At 40.8% G+C, this 19,563-nt stretch overlaps 3 protein-coding genes across 4 annotated transcripts in view; 1 reads left to right on the top strand and 2 right to left on the bottom strand.

Annotated features, from left to right (window-relative positions):
- The window catches only part of LOC110974417 (NADPH oxidase 2-like), a 36,601-nt gene extending 35,331 nt beyond the window's left edge, over window positions 1–1,270 (top strand). For both annotated transcript variants that reach the window (XM_022226036.2, XM_022226035.2), the window contains exon 13: window positions 131–1,270. In XM_022226036.2, the coding sequence (XP_022081728.1) occupies window positions 131–254 (124 nt within the window). In that variant the 3' untranslated portion in view covers window positions 255–1,270. The remainder of the gene's footprint in view (window positions 1–130) is intronic.
- On the bottom strand, window positions 967–7,381 carry LOC110974421 (creatine kinase U-type, mitochondrial-like). The gene is made up of 9 exons (XM_022226040.2): window positions 7,271–7,381; window positions 6,109–6,193; window positions 5,511–5,791; window positions 4,965–5,180; window positions 4,472–4,656; window positions 3,473–3,596; window positions 2,918–3,052; window positions 2,351–2,476; window positions 967–1,766 (listed from the first exon to the last, which is right to left on the bottom strand). Exons 2-9 carry the CDS (start codon window positions 6,179–6,181, stop codon window positions 1,662–1,664), a joined length of 1,245 nt encoding a protein of 414 aa, XP_022081732.2. The 5' UTR covers window positions 6,182–6,193; window positions 7,271–7,381; the 3' UTR covers window positions 967–1,661.
- Window positions 7,382–8,521: 1,140 nt separating this feature from the next.
- On the bottom strand, window positions 8,522–19,141 carry LOC110974422 (nuclear receptor subfamily 2 group E member 1-like). The gene is made up of 7 exons (XM_022226042.2): window positions 18,397–19,141; window positions 11,747–11,980; window positions 10,170–10,462; window positions 9,930–10,067; window positions 9,474–9,570; window positions 9,163–9,312; window positions 8,522–9,054 (listed from the first exon to the last, which is right to left on the bottom strand). Exons 1-7 carry the CDS (start codon window positions 18,422–18,424, stop codon window positions 8,807–8,809), a joined length of 1,188 nt encoding a protein of 395 aa, XP_022081734.2. The 5' UTR covers window positions 18,425–19,141; the 3' UTR covers window positions 8,522–8,806.
- Between the last annotated feature and the right edge of the window lie 422 nt (window positions 19,142–19,563).

Here is a 19,563-nt window from a genome sequence, read left to right as displayed (position 1 = left end):
TTTACTGTTTATGAAAAAATCTGTCCGTTTCTCTGTTTTTAATGCATTTTCCCTTAGTTTCTGTTTCTTATTGCAAGATCTGGGAGCTTGTAATGAAATTTGAATATTCTTCTAATTTTTCTTGGCTCAGCACCAGCGTTGGTGTCTTCTTCTGTGGGCCTAAGGTCCTCTCTCAAGTTCTCCACAAGTGCTCCAACAAGCATTCCAACATCAAAGGAGGAGCCAGATTCTTTTACAACAAGGAAAATTTCTAAGCTAATGATGTTGAGTCAACCTGTCATCGCAATAAATACTGTTCTCACTTTTGATTTGTTAAGACATAATAACAAGAATACTGTTTACCCAAAAGAGGTTAGAAAGAATTATCCCAGTTGTGCTGTTTGTAATACCATAGACCTATGGAGGAATTTGGGTGAATAGTTTTGCAAACGATCGTGGAGATGCTTTGTGTGGTAAATTTAATTCCGTTAATTCTGAATGTAATTGTGCATTATAGAACAGTCTGTGGGATTTCAGCGCTGGTCAAAATGCGTGGTGCAAAATTGGTGCTTGGTGCAAAATGCTTCAAGTGAAATGAGTGAAGGATTTTAAATTGTAGTCATGAGTAGGTCTCGGCCAATGTGGACAGGAAGTCGGTATCTAGCCATGTGAATTTTGTTGAGTCAGATAATAGACCGTTTACCAATCAGAATTGGCTTATTAATAATGATAAATTGTGGTTTTTTTAAACGTTGTCTTGTGTAGTTTGAACACTTAATTAATTTGAGGAAATTAATTTAAATATTTGTATTTGTGCACCTTGTATTGGTTTGTGCTGAACTTGTGCAAATTAAATTTGAATTTTTAAGCATAAGAGCAATTTTATTTTAAGTACCCACTATTTTTGTAACACCTTTTTTTCTGTCGATTGATATCTGCAGATGGAATTTGTGAATCCAGTTGGAATGAATTTAATGACCACAGTAATTTTACGCTAATGGTGTTGATAAGGTGTAAATTTAATCTTTCATACTGATTCGGCTTTTTGCACTGTCATTTCCATATTATCCTATAAAATTCTTTTTTAATGTCACCATTTTTAAACATCAATATTTTCATAAGAAACTCAAAACAACACTTGCAAATAGGAACAGGTTTAGTAAAAGCGTTTTATTTTGGAAACCTATTTTTACTTTGTCGTTTATGATATGTAGTGAGTGCCAACGGAATATTAAGAAATAAAAGCACTCATTTGAAATTGCAAATAAAATATTGAAACTTGAGTACAGGATTATCGCCTCTGAACACAATTCAACAATATCGTTAAAGATCGTCGTTTGGTTGCTTTCTAGTGATTAGACCTAAACGATAGAGAAAACACCTCTTTCTTGACAAAATACCATACGTGAGTTTCAAAATATTCAGTACCCGGGTTTCACCGTAGTTTTATTGGTTTGAAATGTTTCAAATACTTTGTGTTCTTTTGCATACTTCGACTTCGGGTTGAAACGTCCACTATGTAAATTCTTTTCCCGTAATATCTGAAGCCTGCAAAATTTGCTTGATTACTCTCTTTGATTACACGTGTCTGCGACCAATTATAAGCTGATTGATTGAAAACAGGTGAGCAGACGACGAATGAGACGCCTTGTGATTGGTCAGAAGTTGTCCAGTTACTATTTTTAGGCCCTTGGAATCATGCTGTCGATCGAGCGCCCTCTCTCGAGCTGTTTCTCCATCTTGATGAGTAAATCGACGCCGTCGATTACCCGCTGGCAAAGTTGGACCTAAGAAATCGACAAAGTGTCACCGAAATGCAAAGGTAGGAACTGACTAGCTCTGTACTTTCTTGTTTGTTTGTAAAACAGAAGAATTAGTTTCAATTTTATGCATGGTTTTGGTGGTTTATGTGGTTTTATTAAAGACTGTAAAGGGAAGATCCAAAGTTAACCGTCGTGAGATAAAAGTCAACATGGCCGCTGTCATTGTTTTGGTTTAGTATCCTCGCTGTGTGAGCGATGAAAATTGTCTGGAATGTTTGCAGGTTCCCAGTTCGTCCTTATAATTCTCCTGATGTCTAATTCAGGCCCTTTATGAATCACAGTAAAAGTGTTCTTGAATTAAAGGTTACTGCAGGTCTATTTCTCTTCTATTTCACGAGTCTTCACTGTCACCAAATGGAGAAAGCCCGTTTTAGTGAGGTACGAGACGCAAAAATGTGACGAATATGCATGTCTGTGTGATGTACTCATAGTCACACACCTGTTGGGCCGAGGCCTATTGTTAGCATGCTTGTTGTCATTCCACTGGAGGTTTTGTCTGCCGGTGGCAGGCTCGCCCACTGGTGTCTCATCACGATAAGTTTACTAACCTCAGATTGCCCAAGTCTGTCCAGGTTGGAGATGTCAAACACTCCACCAACAGAGGCAGTGTCCACACCCCCAGTTCCTCTTTTCTGTAGTCGCAAACGCTCCAGGATTGTGTCAAAGCGTGAGTCCTGTGGATGGAATACAATCGGCAATCGTTTTTTATGCTGAAGAATTAATTCCTGAAGGCATTGAGGTAACTCCAGGAAACCATCAGAACATTTATTTTGGAAAAGTGATACTTGTGCTGGTCAGGAATTCCTTTCTTTCACAGTTACAAGAATTGTTTTTGTTTAGTTTCAAGACTTCCACTTAGAAGAAAACAACACATCATATTATTTGTTCTGTATATATTTGACACTAATAATTGATTCGAAAAATAAAAACTAGCTGCTTTTTTGAGGGAAGGTGGGAAATGACTGCAGAAAGAGTCCTTCCTCATTTTACTAAACCATGACTTCGCGCACTGTCCATCCTGACAATTAATGCCACAGGGCCAGGTTGCTGGTAGTTGTGTGACTGTTCTTGGCAGCTGTAAGGATTTCTGTTTGCGTTTTTCATCTTGTCCATACTTTGGCAAGATTAGGCAGTTTGACGTGAACACCAGCTCGCATGCCCGTTCCTAGATTGGAGGGGCAGGTCAGAACATAGCCCAGATGCTCATTCCACATGTACTCCCAGCCTTTAGTTTTGATCAGACTCTCCACCTGGAAAGAGAACGGTGAATAGTGATTTAAGAGACAAGTCGAGGCAACAATTCATCACCTGAAAATAATTATCGTTTGAGAAAAGTTTCATGCAATTTATCTCTTAGCTGTTGACTTTTGTCGGCGATTTATTATTTGCTCTGTTTTAAAATTGAGAAGATTCATATTCAATTTAAAAAAGTCTGAAAGCATTGCGCCTTGAACAGAAGCGCTCCCTCATCGGTTGGAAAGAGCCATGCTGGTCGGGAGTGTTCATTTTGATGGTAGCGATGCGACTGCAAAGTTTGAGCTTCATAGTCGTTTGTTAACCAGCGATGTGCAGTTACCAGCACACGAGCCTCCGTTGCTGAGAAAATTGCGCCCTCTCTTGGTCCAGCTCGGGGCCCACACAGTTTCATTTGAGTAAGCGCCTGTTCTAACCTGGTTTAGACCTCGACAGAATCTGTCGAAGACGCTCTTCATATTGCCTCCCTTCTCCATGGAGATGAGCCGGGTGTGGTCCTCCTCATTCACCCAGACTAAGAAAGTCTTATCGTTGTTGTGCCTTGGTAAGGAATTGGGAGACTTGGATTAGAAGCAGGTTACACTGAGGAGGAAGAGACCAAGATGTTTTCTCAGTCACGTCTACGTTGACCATACCACATTAGGACGAGGTGGAACGGTTTTTGTAACCAACACATCTTTTGAATGTTTGTCTGTGGATCGCGGATCAATTTCTGGGCACATTGTTATGAGAATGTTTTAGTCATGCTTGGTCCAGGCCTAAGAAGTTTACTCAAGGCGAAAGAAAAAAACACAAACAAAAACTGAATTTCACCTACCAAGTGCAATCAACTGACATAAAATCCTTCAGGTTGGGGGAGGGTCGTTTGGGTGTGCAACCAACCGACGTCCAATTCATTCATGGCGTTTAATTTGCATCCTTGTGTAACTCTGGAAACAGTCTGCATTGTTTATTTGCACGTGAAGTGCTTTCTGAACACACCACGAGTTACATAATCACATATTTAAGAAACAAGTGCATGCAACCGAGCCAGCCGGGGCCATGCTTCACTTACAAAGATTCAGACTGTCCTCCATCAACCACTGTGCTACAGGTATGACGACGCTTCATTTCCGTGCTCTCCGTTTGTCCATTGTATTTTTTTTCTTAAATTATCTCGTCGGTTAAGTGAGACCCTGCTTATCTTTGTGAGCCAGATACGACTGTGCTCTACAGTACCACAGTTTGGTGAGTGTAGAGAGTTATCGATGTTCTTGAACAAGAAGTGTTTATTAGACTTGCTTACCTTCTAAACATTTTGTAGGCCTAATTATTGTTCTTTGAGATGTTTTACCACTTGATCAAACAGGGGAATTGTTGGGTTAACTTTATCAACATTGAGTAGTGAGTGCTCACTACCTCAACACTCAGCTCACCAGATACCACGAGCATCGGGCCAATCACGAGCCATGCCGGCACACGTGAGCAAAGGAGACACGGGCTTATCGAACAGGAAATGGTCGTCGATTAGAGTCTGCTGTTCGCTCTCCGTCATGTTGTTCAACGGGAAGTATTTGCCCTTCAAGTCACCGCTCAGGCCATCCAGAGCCTCGACTACGACCTGGAAGGTGGAACGGAACAAACGAAGAATCTTTTCAGACTTGAACAGAGGCTAGAAGTTGGACAATTCGTCACTGTTCGTCCACATCGTTCTTGTAACAATAAGTAGCAAAAGTAAATAAAAAAAACTGAATAATTTTTTGTCCTTTTACGCTTTTCAACGTGCAGGTTTGCCCTTTAAAAAGTTTGCCCTGTCAAGAGGTCTTTTCATTATTTCCCCCTTCATATCAGCTAGGCAGTGATTTCTTCATCACTATGGTTCACCTGGTCGTACCAGCTTGCCCTACACTTCGAGTAACAAGCTCCTACCTGTTCGACCATGCGACGCTCTGCCCGCGAGCATGCCGGCGGAAGGCTCAATCCACGAATGCAGCGGCCGGTTCGTACTCTGGTCGACAGCACGTACTTGTTGTCAAAGTTACCGCCCCGGATCTTAGAGGAGTCTAAGTCGGTTGGGTGAATATCGTTGGGACTGTAACCGTTGTGTCTTTCATCGATTACTGGGTCAAACAGTTCCTTGAAGACCTGCAATATGGTGAATTTGTTTGGCACACATTGATTTGATATCCCGTATAATTTTTGAAATTAAGATGTCAGCTTAGTCAACGGGGAGATGCCAACGTAGTCAAGAGGTCGATTATATACAAACTTGATGTTTCATCATTTTTCTGTCTTTTCCATAAAGTTCTATTCTACATAACAAGAATCTTCCATTATTTTCGTTGATTTTTGACTTGTGTCGTCTCCTTTTCACGAGCTACTTACACACCTAGCACTGTTGATCAGCATTTTATACTTCAGTGTTTTACTGCTTTTTGTTGAGGTTTAACGACGAATAAAGTAAAAGTCTCCAACCTCGTAGGACTCTTCATCACCAGCCACACATCCCACTGTCTTGATGAAGGGGTGTCCCGGGTTGTCCACGCCAGTCTGTATAGCCTGGTCCAGCGTGTAGCCGTTGGGCGTCTTGCGGTTACAGAGTTTGGCGTAGACACTGGGCGTCAGGTGAGACGCCATTACGTTGTTATGGTTGCGGAGATCGGGGAAGTTGGCCGACGGGGGGAAGGTAGTCTTAACCCCCTGGCTGACGCAGGCTTGGCCTCGTTTAGTACGCATATAGCTCAGACCTGCTACTCCTGCCGAGATATTTTTTATTTTCAGTTTGATCATGAATTGTTCTCGGAAAGACCACATGCTTGGGTTTAAATTTAAATTATGAAGTTGATGCATCACTGTTTTCCTGTTTTTTTAATATCGAAAAGCAACTCTACCCATGGCAGTTAAGTAACCATGTTTATTCTTCCCAACCTCCTTATTTTCGTCTTAAGTGCGGTGCAGTCACTGATAATGACTGCAGTGCATAGGCTTAACTGATACTGATGAAACTTGGCGCAGATGATGGCGCCCTCAACTGGTACTGCACCTATTGGTTTAATGACTTTATCTTACTTACCAACGGCCACAGCTGCAGCGGCAGACAACTTGCCTCTATAGCCAACCATGCGTGGGAGCAACCGTGACGCCATGATGATTAATTGCTTGAAGGCAGATGAGACCAGAAAAAAATAACAAATTTTCTGGAAATCGGCAGGCAGTTTTCTAATGTATTTTTGTCCGTTGCACTCAAATGCAATACAGTTGTTTCCTTCTCACTTATATAAATCTCCCTTTATTTTTGTAGGACTATGATGTATGTGATAGTTATGGTTCTCAAAGTCGCCACAGTAGGCCCCATGTTACAACTGATCATAGTATAGGCTAATCCATGGATAATGTGTCACCAATCGATAATATATCACAAATTGACCGATAGTGTTGAAACGGATAATGTATTACCTGTCGACGGACAACGTTTTTAGCAACAGCGTGTGGATCAGTAGGCTATGTGAAAAGGTAATTTTGTGCCATAAAAAGAATGATTGCGCGCATTCAAGTTAGCTCAATCAAGTGTCTCAAAGTCTCCACATGGAAAGGGATGGGTGTCTGGCTTGGAACAATCCTGAATGGTAGACCAGGCTCTTAAAGTTTGGACTACATGTAGGCCTACGAGAGGATTTATTGGTCCACCCAAGCTCTTAGCTGTACTGTCCGTGCTTTTTCAAATGTCGGCTTTGTTTTCCAAACGAACTTTGAGGGAACATGATGTCTTTACTCTCGACCTTGTGGTAACAGTTATACATGATACAGACGCACTCCATTATTCCGTGTACCATTTGCACTCGTATGATAACTAACAGTAACACCTTATTTACACTTCCAGACCGACAACAGTAGGTGCAACGCTCATTGTTTGATATTTCTGATTATATGAATCAACTTGCCCAAGTTCTGTTCTTAGAAATTTTCTGAGCTGAAATTAGGAGTTTTGATGCATGTTCGTTCCACACGGCGCATTCATGCAAGTTCAATTTTGTGTTGGCCTGAAATTTAACGTAAGCCTACTCAGTCAGTGTTCTGCGATGACATTGAGCCTACGGGTTTATAATTCCACTTTTCTTGGGCCTATAGCTAGGCCTGTAAATCAGCCTTGGAGACATGTTGATCGTTTTCCATCAGTAATAGATGTGTTTCAGGGATTAAGATCCGTATAGTTGAACAAAAATCTGAAGACTTACTCTGTTTCGATGGCCGCCGAAGGTAAAAAAAGGATAAAAACAGGTACGCACCAGATGCACACTGTTGTTTTTGTCGATCGAACAACAAAACAAAGATGTGGCAGTGTCACGGTAACGCGTAGCGCGTGGCTGACGCGCGCGGCCAAAATATCTTCTTGTACGCGCGCCGTCATTTTTCGATAGAGGGCGTTATTTTCACGTTCTGAATTTGAAGGAGACGCCTTCTCATGCTTTCCCCTCAGAGAAAAAGAATTTAGCGGCTAAAATTTAATTACAGTGTTTATTGCTGCGAATAATTTATGTTTACGAACTTGCCAGAATATTCTCCCTGATGAATGTACAAAGATAAAACTAGCACAAGATGCTATTAAGGGTCTTCTAGTCTACGTCGTTTGCAGCACGTTAAGTGCCTTGTTTCTTTCAAATTCTTGGGAAGAAATTAATTCTAAATATGTGGCTCTTACTTTGTGTAAAAATAACGCTTGTTTAAAATTTTCTAGTAATCTTTAGCTACGGTTTTCTGATAAATTTGAGTCCAAGAAATTCTCAAAAAAAGCTAAACTACAAGTTTTTTGTGTAAACTTCATACAGAAAGGGCTGAATTACATGGACTTGGCCTTTGCTACAACATTTTTCGAATGGGAAATGGAACTCTCATGAGTTCTTGACAGTTATTAATTCTACAATAATTTAGCTTTGCCAATATGTCAAGGAATTCATCTGAAACGAAGAATGGCTTCACAATTCTAAAACTATGATTTCGAAACTTATCTAGTTCAAAATTTCCCTCTATGTGAAAGCCTTGTCGACACCCCCAACTTCTTATTTCTCCACGACAGACACTTCAAATTTATTTGCGTAATATTATGGGCTTCAAAACAGAACTCGACATTTCTCCCATACGATTTCACGTGTGTGTTATATTTTAATTATGAAGCACACCTCCAGTTTCTCGTAAATCTTTGGATTTATATCTGTCGAACTTGCATGACAGTATGCTAGCTTGCTCAGTAGAGTTCCCAACCAGTGGCGAATCTAGCGGGGGTGTCATGGATTTTTTTTACGAAGAATATTTCATAAGTAAGAAAGTAATCCGTATATTTATTTCCCTATCAAATATCAGCACCAAAATCCTAAGAAAACAATACCATTAAATAAAAGCTGGGATGTTTGGACCGCGAGTAAGGCTTAATATTTTTTCTTCCCGACATCATGTTCAATAAGCCCAAAGCCATTCGCTTTTGAATTTGCCCCCCCCCCCGGCTAAAAGCTGGCTACGCTGCTGTTCCCAACTGCAGTGTTTGGTTTGTTTTGTCAGTAGCCTTTTGTTTTGGAAGTTTATCGTCGTCCAAGTGTTTCCGGGACTAGCTGATGTAACAAACGGCAAATATTCATCTGAGTCATCGTGGTTGTTTAAGCTATACATTAAACTTGACACAAACTACACAAAAAGTTCCAGACTAGGACATATGACTTTAGCAAAGATGAGTTTGACGAGTTATCATCCGTTATTGATCGTTAGACTTCTGTCAATGATTAGAAATCTTGAACTTTGTGTAAGTCTCTGATCAGCCGATGTACCGGCGTTGCGCCCACTGTGTGACGGAAGAACAGTTGCTCCAGGGTGCTACCTCGTATCGCTCGCAACGACGGTAGCAGAAGAAGGAGCTTTCCAAAGCGAAAAGGTTGAGTGGGATGCCGCAGGGATATGTACTTGCTGAGAGTTAGCTGCGACTGGTCTTGAAGGTTAGCTATTGTTGACACGTCATCTAATCCAGGGGCATCTAGACAATGGAAAGGAACAACAAAGGTTGAATGAATGTGAAAAGACAGCAGTTTGTCGGGCAAACCTTTGAGGGTGGTTTACTCTGAACATACATTTGACTAAGTACCTGCTTTGAACATGAGTATTCCCTTCAGACATGCATATTCAGTAGCATCGACCTGTAGCTGATGGAGTTTAGCAATGATTTCCTGCAAGACGTGAACTTCGCTAGTAACTGCTGCAAGTTTCTCAGGTGCTGTGTTTTCAGAGTTCAAACCTGCAGAAGAAATGAGAGCAAGCTTCTTTCAAAACTTTAATCAAACATTCCATTGTTGTACCATTTGGTATGGTCTAGTGATGGATTAAACCACTTGTGTCGTTCAAAACACGTGGTAACGCCTGACGTCATGGAATTATACAAAAGGCTAGACTTCTTACCAGCAGCACTGATGAGTGCTTGAATGTCAACGGAAAGCTGCCACTGGGCAGCTCCAAGGATGAAAAGTTCCCGCCATCCGTCTTCAAGTAACACAAGCTGTATGGGAAAATTGGAGAACTTTCTCAAACAGATAAAAATGAGAGCATGTAACATGGATTTACTGAAAGAGCGCCCCCTCTTTCCCTACAATGCCGTAACCACCTGCCTCTTTTATACCCGGTACATGAAGGTAACAGTTCAATCATTTTAACGTCTTGTCTCTCTGTCATTTGGCATATGTTTGTATTTCATCATTATCAATCTTTTTTTTAAAATTTTGTAATGCTTATATTAATGAACCAGGACAAATCAATTTCTCAGCCGAAGTTTTCAGGATGACATTCTACATTTCTATATACCGTGCAGTGCCTCATTTATTTTCCCTTGTCCCACTTTAGCCCCCTGACTCTCTTTACCTGTTCTCGTTCTGGAAGGCTACCGAAGGCTGGGACGTTCTTTGCCCATCTGATGCTCATGAAGAGTAGCCTGGCTGCCATCTCACATATTGCTTCTACACCATTTGGGCATGGTCGGATAGCGTGGTGGTGATGATACTGTGAAATTTGATAATGATTAATTTTAAATTTGCTTGCGGAAAAGTCCTCTGGAGGGCATCTTATTTTTGGAAAAATATTGGAAAATGTATTTCTCCTTACTCTTGGAATTGGTTGGCATAGACTCAGTGTGTTCAGGCCTGGCCCCACGCCGTGAAAAGTGAAATTCACCGGGCCCACAGCCGCTGGCGTACCGCATGGCTCCGTGCCGCCGCCGCTGACTCCCCCGAAGAACGGATGGAAGTAAGTGGGGCTGTGTGGAGAAAAGCCCGGGCTGACTGGGTGAGCTACCAGGTCAGAGGAGGAGGGTAGTTCACGCAGTTGGGTGTCCCTAAGGTACAGAGCCATGTGTTTGCGGAGCGTTGAGTTACGAGGGCCTCTCTCGTGTTGAACGGCTGCAGAGGTTCAAAAAATTAGCCGAAAATTGCGAAATGTAATAAAAAGCTGTTAAAAGGCACGCGTACGCAGCATTTCTTACTTGTTAAATAAGATCATCGGATCTTCCAAATCAGCACGTTGTTTATAAATTATAAAGGAAGGTAGAATCTTAATTATTTTAATTAATGTTTTAATTGTAATGAGAGATGTAATAAAGTCTTGTGCAGTTTGTGCATAATATTTACTGATGTCGTTTTCCTTTCTTTTATAAATCTTTTAAGTAGAAACAAAAAAAATGAACAAAAATACTAGGTGAGACAAAAGCAAACGAATAAGCTTCATTCGGCAAGCAAGTCGTGGTTCTACTGATGACTAATAAGGCACTTGTTATCCTCGATGGCTTAGGTACTTTACAGCAATTGTCATGCAACAGCTTCCGGCATCCAACCACCTGATCGTCAGATGAGAGCGCACTTCAACCAATCAATCAAAACAAACTTTTTTATCAATAAAATTTCTCTCTACCATTTACCATATGACACAATAACTCGCCGTTTGATGACCATTTCACTGCAGGAATTGAAAAGACAGAAAGAAGTACTTCGGTGGATGGCTGGCTGTTAAAACGGAAGAAAACTACGGTACCATCTTTTTGCCTTCCATTGAATTTTGGGTTAAAAAAGAACCAAGCTAGAGTGGAGGGCACTTTAAAGGTAAGACTCTTCAATTTTGGTTCAGATTTGAAAGAGCAGCTTTGGTAACAGGGGCAGATGGGATGGATAGGTGAAGTGGCTTGGATAGAAACAAGTACCATCAGAGGAATTTGTTTGGGGAAGAGTTGCTCATTTTGAGAGGTTTTTGTGGTCACAAGTCTTTAGCAAGAACAATGCAGAAATTCTGAAGAGCTGGCATGGATTTTGCAGTTACCAGCTGCGTGGAACCGTTTCGAGAGGTCTATCATCATTTGGGAGATCGTCAATTTTCGCTGGTATTCAAGAGCCCATCGCTCAAGCTGTCGCATGTCCTCTCTGTCCTTTGTTTCTTGAGAATCTGTGAAGGCGGAGGGGGTTCACACCCCTGTCAGAGTCCCCGAACTGCCAGACACCCTTCCTACTTCCCTTTGTCCTAATGTTATTTTTATTTCTATCGGTAACACATTTTCCGCGTTCGTCTGCGAAGTCTTCAGCTTAGCCACCTGTTTGGCTTGAAACATGTTTAATGCTCAACATCTTATATAACTCAGTCGTAGGTTTCTTTACTCTTCTTGCAATAACTATCTACCTGTATATCGTCCCACTTACCATCTTTATTCATCTCTGCTTGCACGCATTTCTTGAGACGGCACGCCCTGCATTGGTTCCTATGCGTCTTATCGATAGGGCATGGACCGCGTCCACGATTCTTGCAGACGTAAGTGCGGTTCCGCCGAATGCTGCGTTTGAAGAACCCACTGCAACCGTCGCAGGCGTAGACACCGTAATGTTTGCCCGAACTCCGGTCGCCGCAGACTTTGCAAGGAATGTCTAAGATGCGACCTGGTTAGGATCGAGTGTGTGAAGAGAGGAAGGGACGCTGAAAACATGACTGTAGTTGCAATGGAATTCCATCATCGGAAATATTACTTCAAGACGTGAGTTTTTAAGATAAAAACATTGGGATGTTAGCAATAATGAGATTGAATGTGCTTGCCACAAATCATGTCAGCGACGAAATAATAATAAAAAACACTAATGTGAAGAATCCCCGCTTTGGCATTATTCCCTTGAATTTTGGTTGTGAAGTGAAAACACGGTATTTCACAAAAATGTAACTCCATTTCGAGCTTGTAAAGTCTGTAGGCCTACTTTCATTTTTGCAAAGCTAAACCGAGAACCTCTCAAATGAGCTTCTGGATTATCAGGAAGCGCTGCAGACGGAGGAATAACTTGGCTACCGCGCTATTGCCTCACAGTAGACCTGTTAGGACCAATGTCAACAAACTGCCGTATGCTCAGAAAAGAGCGCTTGCCAATCGTGCTGCACGTGTGTGTAACGGCTGTTTGGTAATCGTTGTACATTTGCTCGATCAATAACGGCAGTCAAACGATCGTCCAGAAATCGATTCTTTTAATCATCCACACCTCCTAGTGTACAAAAGGCTGCCGCTAACTGGGTGGAATTCTTTGACGAACGGGATGTAAGTTAATACCTCTCTGCAGGATCAGCTACAGCGTTGTTGGTTGGCTAAATATTTTTACATTTGTAAGTAGGAAATATAGAAATTATTATCTGAAAACTAAAAGAAAATAAAGGACAAAGACGTGACCTTCAGATCATATATTATGTTAGGAAAGATAAGAATTGATGAATTTATCAAGAATAAAGAAAATGTAGTTTTTTCGAACCAGCACAGAAATCTCGTTATCATACTTTGATCACTTCGCGTTGTGTTTTGGTCTTGTGGAAAAAAATAAATAAAACAACACTGTGTATTGTTTACAAAAATACGATTGAAAAGGGAGGCTTGCGATTATTTCATATTTTCTCCTCGCTTTAGTTTTTCTTTTATATAAGGCTTGCAATATATTATTTCTATATTTATTTTATTATTTTTTTAAATTTTATTTCTAAAAAGTATTCGTATGGGATCAAAAATGGAACCACGGACCTATGGCGCTTCACACTCGGAATCACATTGGATATGGGACTTTTTGTGCTTGATTTTAGTGTTGGAAACGTTACAAACGGTGACAAAATCACGCGTAAAATGTGTTTGGACGGTTGCAAATTAGAGACCACTGATTGACACGACAATGGTAGCCTGTTGACACCTTGTACAATACTCATTGGTAACAACATGGGGATTACTCTGGACAAGAGGAAAGTGTAACAATCTGAGATTTAAGCTGTGATTAAGTCCCTTCTGTTTATCCTTACTCTAAGGACACCGTCTGTGAGCTGGGTTCTCATCCTAGTCTAGACAACCCACTCCAGTAAACTTTCTCAACACGCGGGTGTGAGGGATTAGGGCGCCCCCCGTGGATGAGCCTGAAATCACAAGACAGGACTCAGTCGTGGGAATGGGTACAGGTAGCGCATGGGCTTTTATAACCAGCCATCATTCCCACGAATTAATTGAGCGGCTTAAGACTCCCTTAGCTAAGATCTACCAGACCTTACTGATACCGTAAACATCCATGACAACTTGCGGGGATTCTCATTGGTTGGCAATCATCAAATGCTTGTTAATTAAGCCGCCAACAAAAAAATATTGTGACAATCTCAAGTGGTTCAGCCTTGGAGCTGTCTTTCCTTCAGGAACAACGGGTTGGTAGGTTGGTGGCAAGACAAAGCGCTCCGTTGCACCCGGACCACTGCCTGAAAAGCCAGGCACAAGCTGGGAGATTCACCGGTGTTTGACTATTCAGCCAACGGGATCATCGGCCCCCGGTTCCCCGCTGGCATGAAGCTGGTTTCACGCTGGCTTCCCTTGTACGAGGAGCATGTGAACACGCCGTTCGTCCAGTCCCATCCAGTGTGGGAATCAAACACAAGACCCTTGAAGAAATTACTTTTGCTGTAGAATAAGGGGGTCTTTTTTCACAAATTTTGTGAATGGGTTGTGTTAAGTTTTATTTCGAATTGTAAAACAAGCTTGGCGTCGTTTTTGAGTGTTGTTTTTTGTACAGACAGCAGATGCTGCATGGGTGCGGGTTTGAGGTAGCATGGGGTCATGACCTCTTTGTTGGGTCACACAGATGGGTTGTGACGTCCCTTTCGAGTCACGTATGGTACGAGAGGGGAGCATCGACCTCACAGATAACAGAAAATCGTCACATTACTCGACAGTTTTCTTGATTTTGTCTTTTTTCCCGTTGAACTTTATTATTCTTACGGCAACAGTGCCTCTTATTTTTGATTTAGCAGTGACCTGTTTTATTCTCCTTTTTTGCGCAAGCGACGTGCCGAATGATACTGTTGAGCACCTCTCGATGTTTCTTGAATGAGTTTGTCTTTTCCAAGAGAATTAATTCACAGTGGTTTACAACCGTGCCTCAATTTTTATTTGTTACAGATATTTGAAAGAAATAAATGTTCTAGCGCCATTGTGCTTCATTTCAACCAATATGTTCCTTATTTTCTTTGGTTAATTTAAAAGCCGGGAATTTTATGAGGTCCTTATTAATAACAACTTTGCAACAAGTAATTAAAAACACCCCCATGAACGCATCATTGGTCTGACAACCGTCGATTTCATAATACAAAGACAAAGACTATTATCCACTAGATACTGTACGAGACATTGACAGTCGATGAACCGTGAGGGATATTCAACAGAATCTACACTGGCTTTTTGACGAGACCGAAAAACTGTTTCACTTAATTGTTTTACTAGATCGATATCAAATAACGCATATCATTCAGTGAAGGATTATTATTAGCTGGAAGACTCCATCGTAGCGTGAACGGAGTTAATAACCCAGAATAGGTTGATGATGGCTTCATCATTTTGTAGTAACGAACCGAAGACGTACCATATGCACGTCCCATAATATGTATTTAGCCTCCAAATTATGACTATTGATAATTCAGAATGGGTTTGTAATTTTTTTGTTATTATCGATAGTTTGGAATTGATACATGCGGTGCATGGATTGAAGATTTAGCATCCCATGCTGAAAGAATAACAGCCAAATGGAACCATTTTCACCATTTCTTAAGCGAGATTTTTTTTCTGAAATTTAGTAAAGATATCACAATAGATAATTTCCCCAAACGTTACTACATATATTTAAATAGTTTCTAGAGGTTTATAGGATTTTTCAAAGTTCCAAAGTGTGAAATAGTCTGAACTCGCCTAGTATAGGAAATGTCCTTGTGTTCTCTTTTATAGTCGTCACTAATGGTTTGTGTTGTAAATCAATTCGTCCCGTTTTCAAATTTATTTGCTGTCTTTTATTTATTTTTTTTAGAGAGAATACCATATTGATTTGCTGTTTTTTTATTTTACAGAGGTTGACTCTCATGACAAACTCCATGCTTTGGGAGGAGTATAAAGTCTGTTCCCTTCTCCACAAAGATGTTCAGCTTTCCCAGAGGTAGGTAAGCAGCATCATCTACTCTTCATCCGATCTTGGCTTTAATTCCTGTCATATGTCACTCATCTAGAAACCTTCATCCCCTTCTTTCCCTCTTCAGACTCAATCGATGTTATTTCATTCCCACCTATTGACTTGCCTGAGCCATACATTGTCCTTTACAAATGAAACACTGCCTTGTAAGCCCTGACTTAGCGCTCTTTGGTAAGCTAATTCCTTCATTGGAGTAGAAATCATGTCCGCTGTTTATGTACCTCTCCGTATCTCAAGACGCATTCTACTCGTCTCAAAGTAAATCATCAGTAACCTAACCCGTTGCTGTGTTACCATACAGCTAAATCCAAACACCAAGAACGATTTTTTTCAAAACGTTCCAATGGGACGTTTCGCTGGTTTCGTATATCTCTAAAATTTAATTTGCATGGAATGTACGGATTTTTTTTTTGTTTTAAAAGAACAAAATAGACATAGTTTGAGCAAAGCACTGTGTATTTTTCGAATATCTGTTGATACACAGTTTTACTGCTTTGGAGGGAAAAAATTTAAAGAAATGAGAAAATGAAGATCTGTTAAAGTAATTTGAAAGATTCTGTTGCAACTGTAACCCTAAAACCGGCAAGTTATCTTATTTCAGTCCGAGAAGATATTAAGGATTTAGCTCGTGTGTCAATTTTTTCGGAGGCTTCAAGTTGAAAAAATGCAGAATTGGTTGTAACCTTTGCATCGGTTGGGGAAGAGTCCGGCTAATTGTAAATTGTATTTAAAGATTTAATCACTTCCCTCTGGTAATCCCTGAAATATTGACACACGTGCTAAATCCTTAATATCTCCTCAGACTGAAACCAATTATCGTAAATACGATTTTAAAATGGCATGGGACGCCTGAGGCAAAAATGACATTTGGTGGGAGGGGGTCTGTCAGAGGCTAGACAGGCTACGACTAATCCTTCAATAAGTAGATCAACCTAATGAAAAGTAACGGTGTCCTGGTAGGACTTACAGGTGCTAATACGGTGATGATGGGTACAATCTTTTATTGATTGGTAGACAGGTTAGTTTATGATCTAATGAGACGTGTAGACTTCTTTCGGGTCGTAATAATATCAGACGACTTTCGCACCACCGAGAGCATGTAGAGTCAAGAAATCCACGCCGGAGGTTTCTTAACAAGAAACACATCTATTTGATATCTAGTAACTTCACCACGATAACTATGGTTTTAGCTAGTTGAGACTATGATTGTAGCCAGTTGAAAATATGATTGTAGCCAGTTGAGACTATGATATAGCTAGATGAGACTATGATTGTAGCCAGTTGAGACTATGAAAGCTAGTTGAGACTATGATACAGCTAGTTGAGACTATAATTTTAGCTAGTTGAGACTGTGATTTTAGCTAGTTGAGACTATGATTTTAGCCAGTTAAGACTATGGTTTTAGCTAGTTGAGACTATGATTTTAGCTAGTTGAGACTATGACTGTAGCCAGTAAAGACTATAATTTTAGCTAGTTGAGACTATGATATAGCTAGATGAGACTATGATTGTAGCCAGTTGAGACTATAATTTTAGCTAGTTGAGACTATGATTTTAGCTAGTTGAGACTATGATTGTAGCCAGTTGAGACTATGATTGTAGCTAGTTGAGACTATGATATAGCTAGATGAGACTATGATTGTAGCCAGTTGAGACTATAATTTTAGCTAGTTGAGACTATGATTGTAGCCAGTTGAGACTATGATTGTAGCTAGTTGAGACTATGATTGTAGCCAGTTGAGACTATGATTTTAGCTAGTTGAGACTATGATATAGCTAGATGAGACTATGATTGTAGCCAGTTGAGACTATAATTTTAGCTAGTTGAGACTATGATTTTAGCTAGTTGAGACTATGATTGTAGCCAGTTGAGACTATGATTGTAGCTAGTTGAGACTATGATTTTAGCTAGTTGAGACTATGATTGTAGCCAGTTGAGACTATAATTTTAGCTAGTTGAGACTATGATTTTAGCTAGTTGAGACTATGATTTTAGCCAGTTGAGACTATGATTGTATAGCCAGTTGAGACTATGATTGTAGCCAGTTGAGATTATGATATCAGCTACTTGAGACTATGATTGTAGCCAGTTGAGACTATGATATAGCAAGTTGAGACTATAATTTTAGCTACTTGAGACTATGATTTTAGCCAGTTGAGACTATGATATAGCTAGTTGAGACTATGATATAGCTAGTTGAGACTATGATTTTAGCTAGTTGAGACTATGGTTTTAGCTAGTTGAGACTATGATTTTAGCTAGTTGAGACTATGATTTTAGCCAGTTGAGACTATGATTGTAGCCAGTTGAGACTATGATCTTAGCTACTTGAGACTATGGTTTTAGCTAGTTGAGACTATGATTTTAGCTAGTTGAGACTATGATTTTAGCCAGTTGAGACTATGATTGTAGCCAGTTGAGACTATGATTGTAGCCAGTTGAGACTATGATATCAGCTACTTGAGACTATGATTGTAGCAAGATGAGACTATGATTGTAGCAAGTTGATAGCAAGATGATTGAATTATTTTTCGCAAACCAGTCACTGTCGCTCAAATTTTCTGGCATAACTCTTACCCTTCTACCATTTCGAGGCCCTATGCGAAAGTAGAATAGTGGCCCGTAGAAGAAATGAACTCCAAAAAAGGACTAAAGTGTTAAAAAGCCATGATTTGAAACCATTCACATTAACCAGTTTATTGCCTGAATATCAAGATTAAACGTGTATAAAATCAATTGAGAGGCTTAACATGCATGATTGGTAGTATGCCTAGAAGCAAACTGTAACAGATACCCGAGGCGTTGTAAAGAAAGTTTCAGTGAGCGATTATTAACTTACTTGATGTTGATCCAGCTTTGCCGCTCATTTTGAATCACACAGCTTATTTTTTCTAATTTGTGATCCCGGAACAATATCGTGAGAAGTCCGTCAGTAATCCTAGCCGCTGGGCAGGCCTGATAGTAGCGGAACGCGGCCGCTGCGTTTTCAGCGTCTCTGACCCGGTTTGTGACGAGCGCGAATCACGCCAGTGGCCGTGAAGATCCGATTGCCCTCGCAGTTCTCCTCTCTCAGCTCGGGGCTCTGGTGTCCGCCAGCCGGCAGGGCTTGCTTTGACTGTCTCGCCTCGGGGCAATTCAGCTTGGAAGCTGATAATGAGGCAATTGGTGGAGGCTTTTTGTGGTTTTACACAGTGTAAAAACCTGGCGGTGAAAGCTGCCTTACAGGGCGCCCTGGGGTGAGTAACAAAACCCCAACAACACTCCTCCCACTTTGTTACACAAACCTATGACGCTGGAGAAAAATGAGCAGACGACACAAAGTGGACTCGTCAAAACGCTCGCTGATTGGCCAACCAATTTTAGTCAACGATCGTTCTTTTTCTGACTGGAAATCAGTTGTACCGTTCGATGTGTGTGTGTGTGGAGTGAACAGTGAGAAGCTGTAGGAGCTTAGTTGACGAATCTCTCTGTATAGTGGTTTCTACACTATTACAGGTTAAGCTATAGAAGGCAGTTCATATTCTCCTATTTCTACGATAGCTGCCATGCAGAAATCAGAATCCGTCGTCAGACTTGTGATCGGACCTCACAAAGGAAACTGGACTTTTGGGCCTAATTTCTGGTGTAGTTTGCTGTTGCTCGGTCAATTATAGTCACTGAGCATTTCTTGAAGTTGGTATAAAAAGTTACATGGTGGGCGGCATCGTGTATCCGGTTCGTAAGTGTGACGTCACTTCAGTCTAAACCACGCCCACAGCACATGTACTGCACATAGAGTTACAATTTTATCACTGTTACATTGTACCACGGAACCGGAAGTTAACGCGCAACTTCAGCGATCGTCCAATGGGAGCCTGCAAATCGTGGCGAGTCCGCATTTATGACGAAGTCACTTACGAACCGGATAGTGTAAAGTGTTCAACCATATCAAATTGGCAGGTGATAACTTAGCATCTTTAATAGGAAGTGAAATCAATTCAGATATACAAACTTTCCTTGTACACCG

The sequence above is a fragment of the Acanthaster planci genome, linkage group LG15 (genome assembly GCF_054643075.1).
Source record: "Acanthaster planci isolate LZ-2023a linkage group LG15, COTS_SCS, whole genome shotgun sequence".
Lineage (NCBI taxonomy): Eukaryota > Metazoa > Echinodermata > Asteroidea > Valvatida > Acanthasteridae > Acanthaster > Acanthaster planci.
Note: the sequence above shows the minus strand (reverse complement) of the source record. Positions and strands in the feature narration are given on the sequence as shown.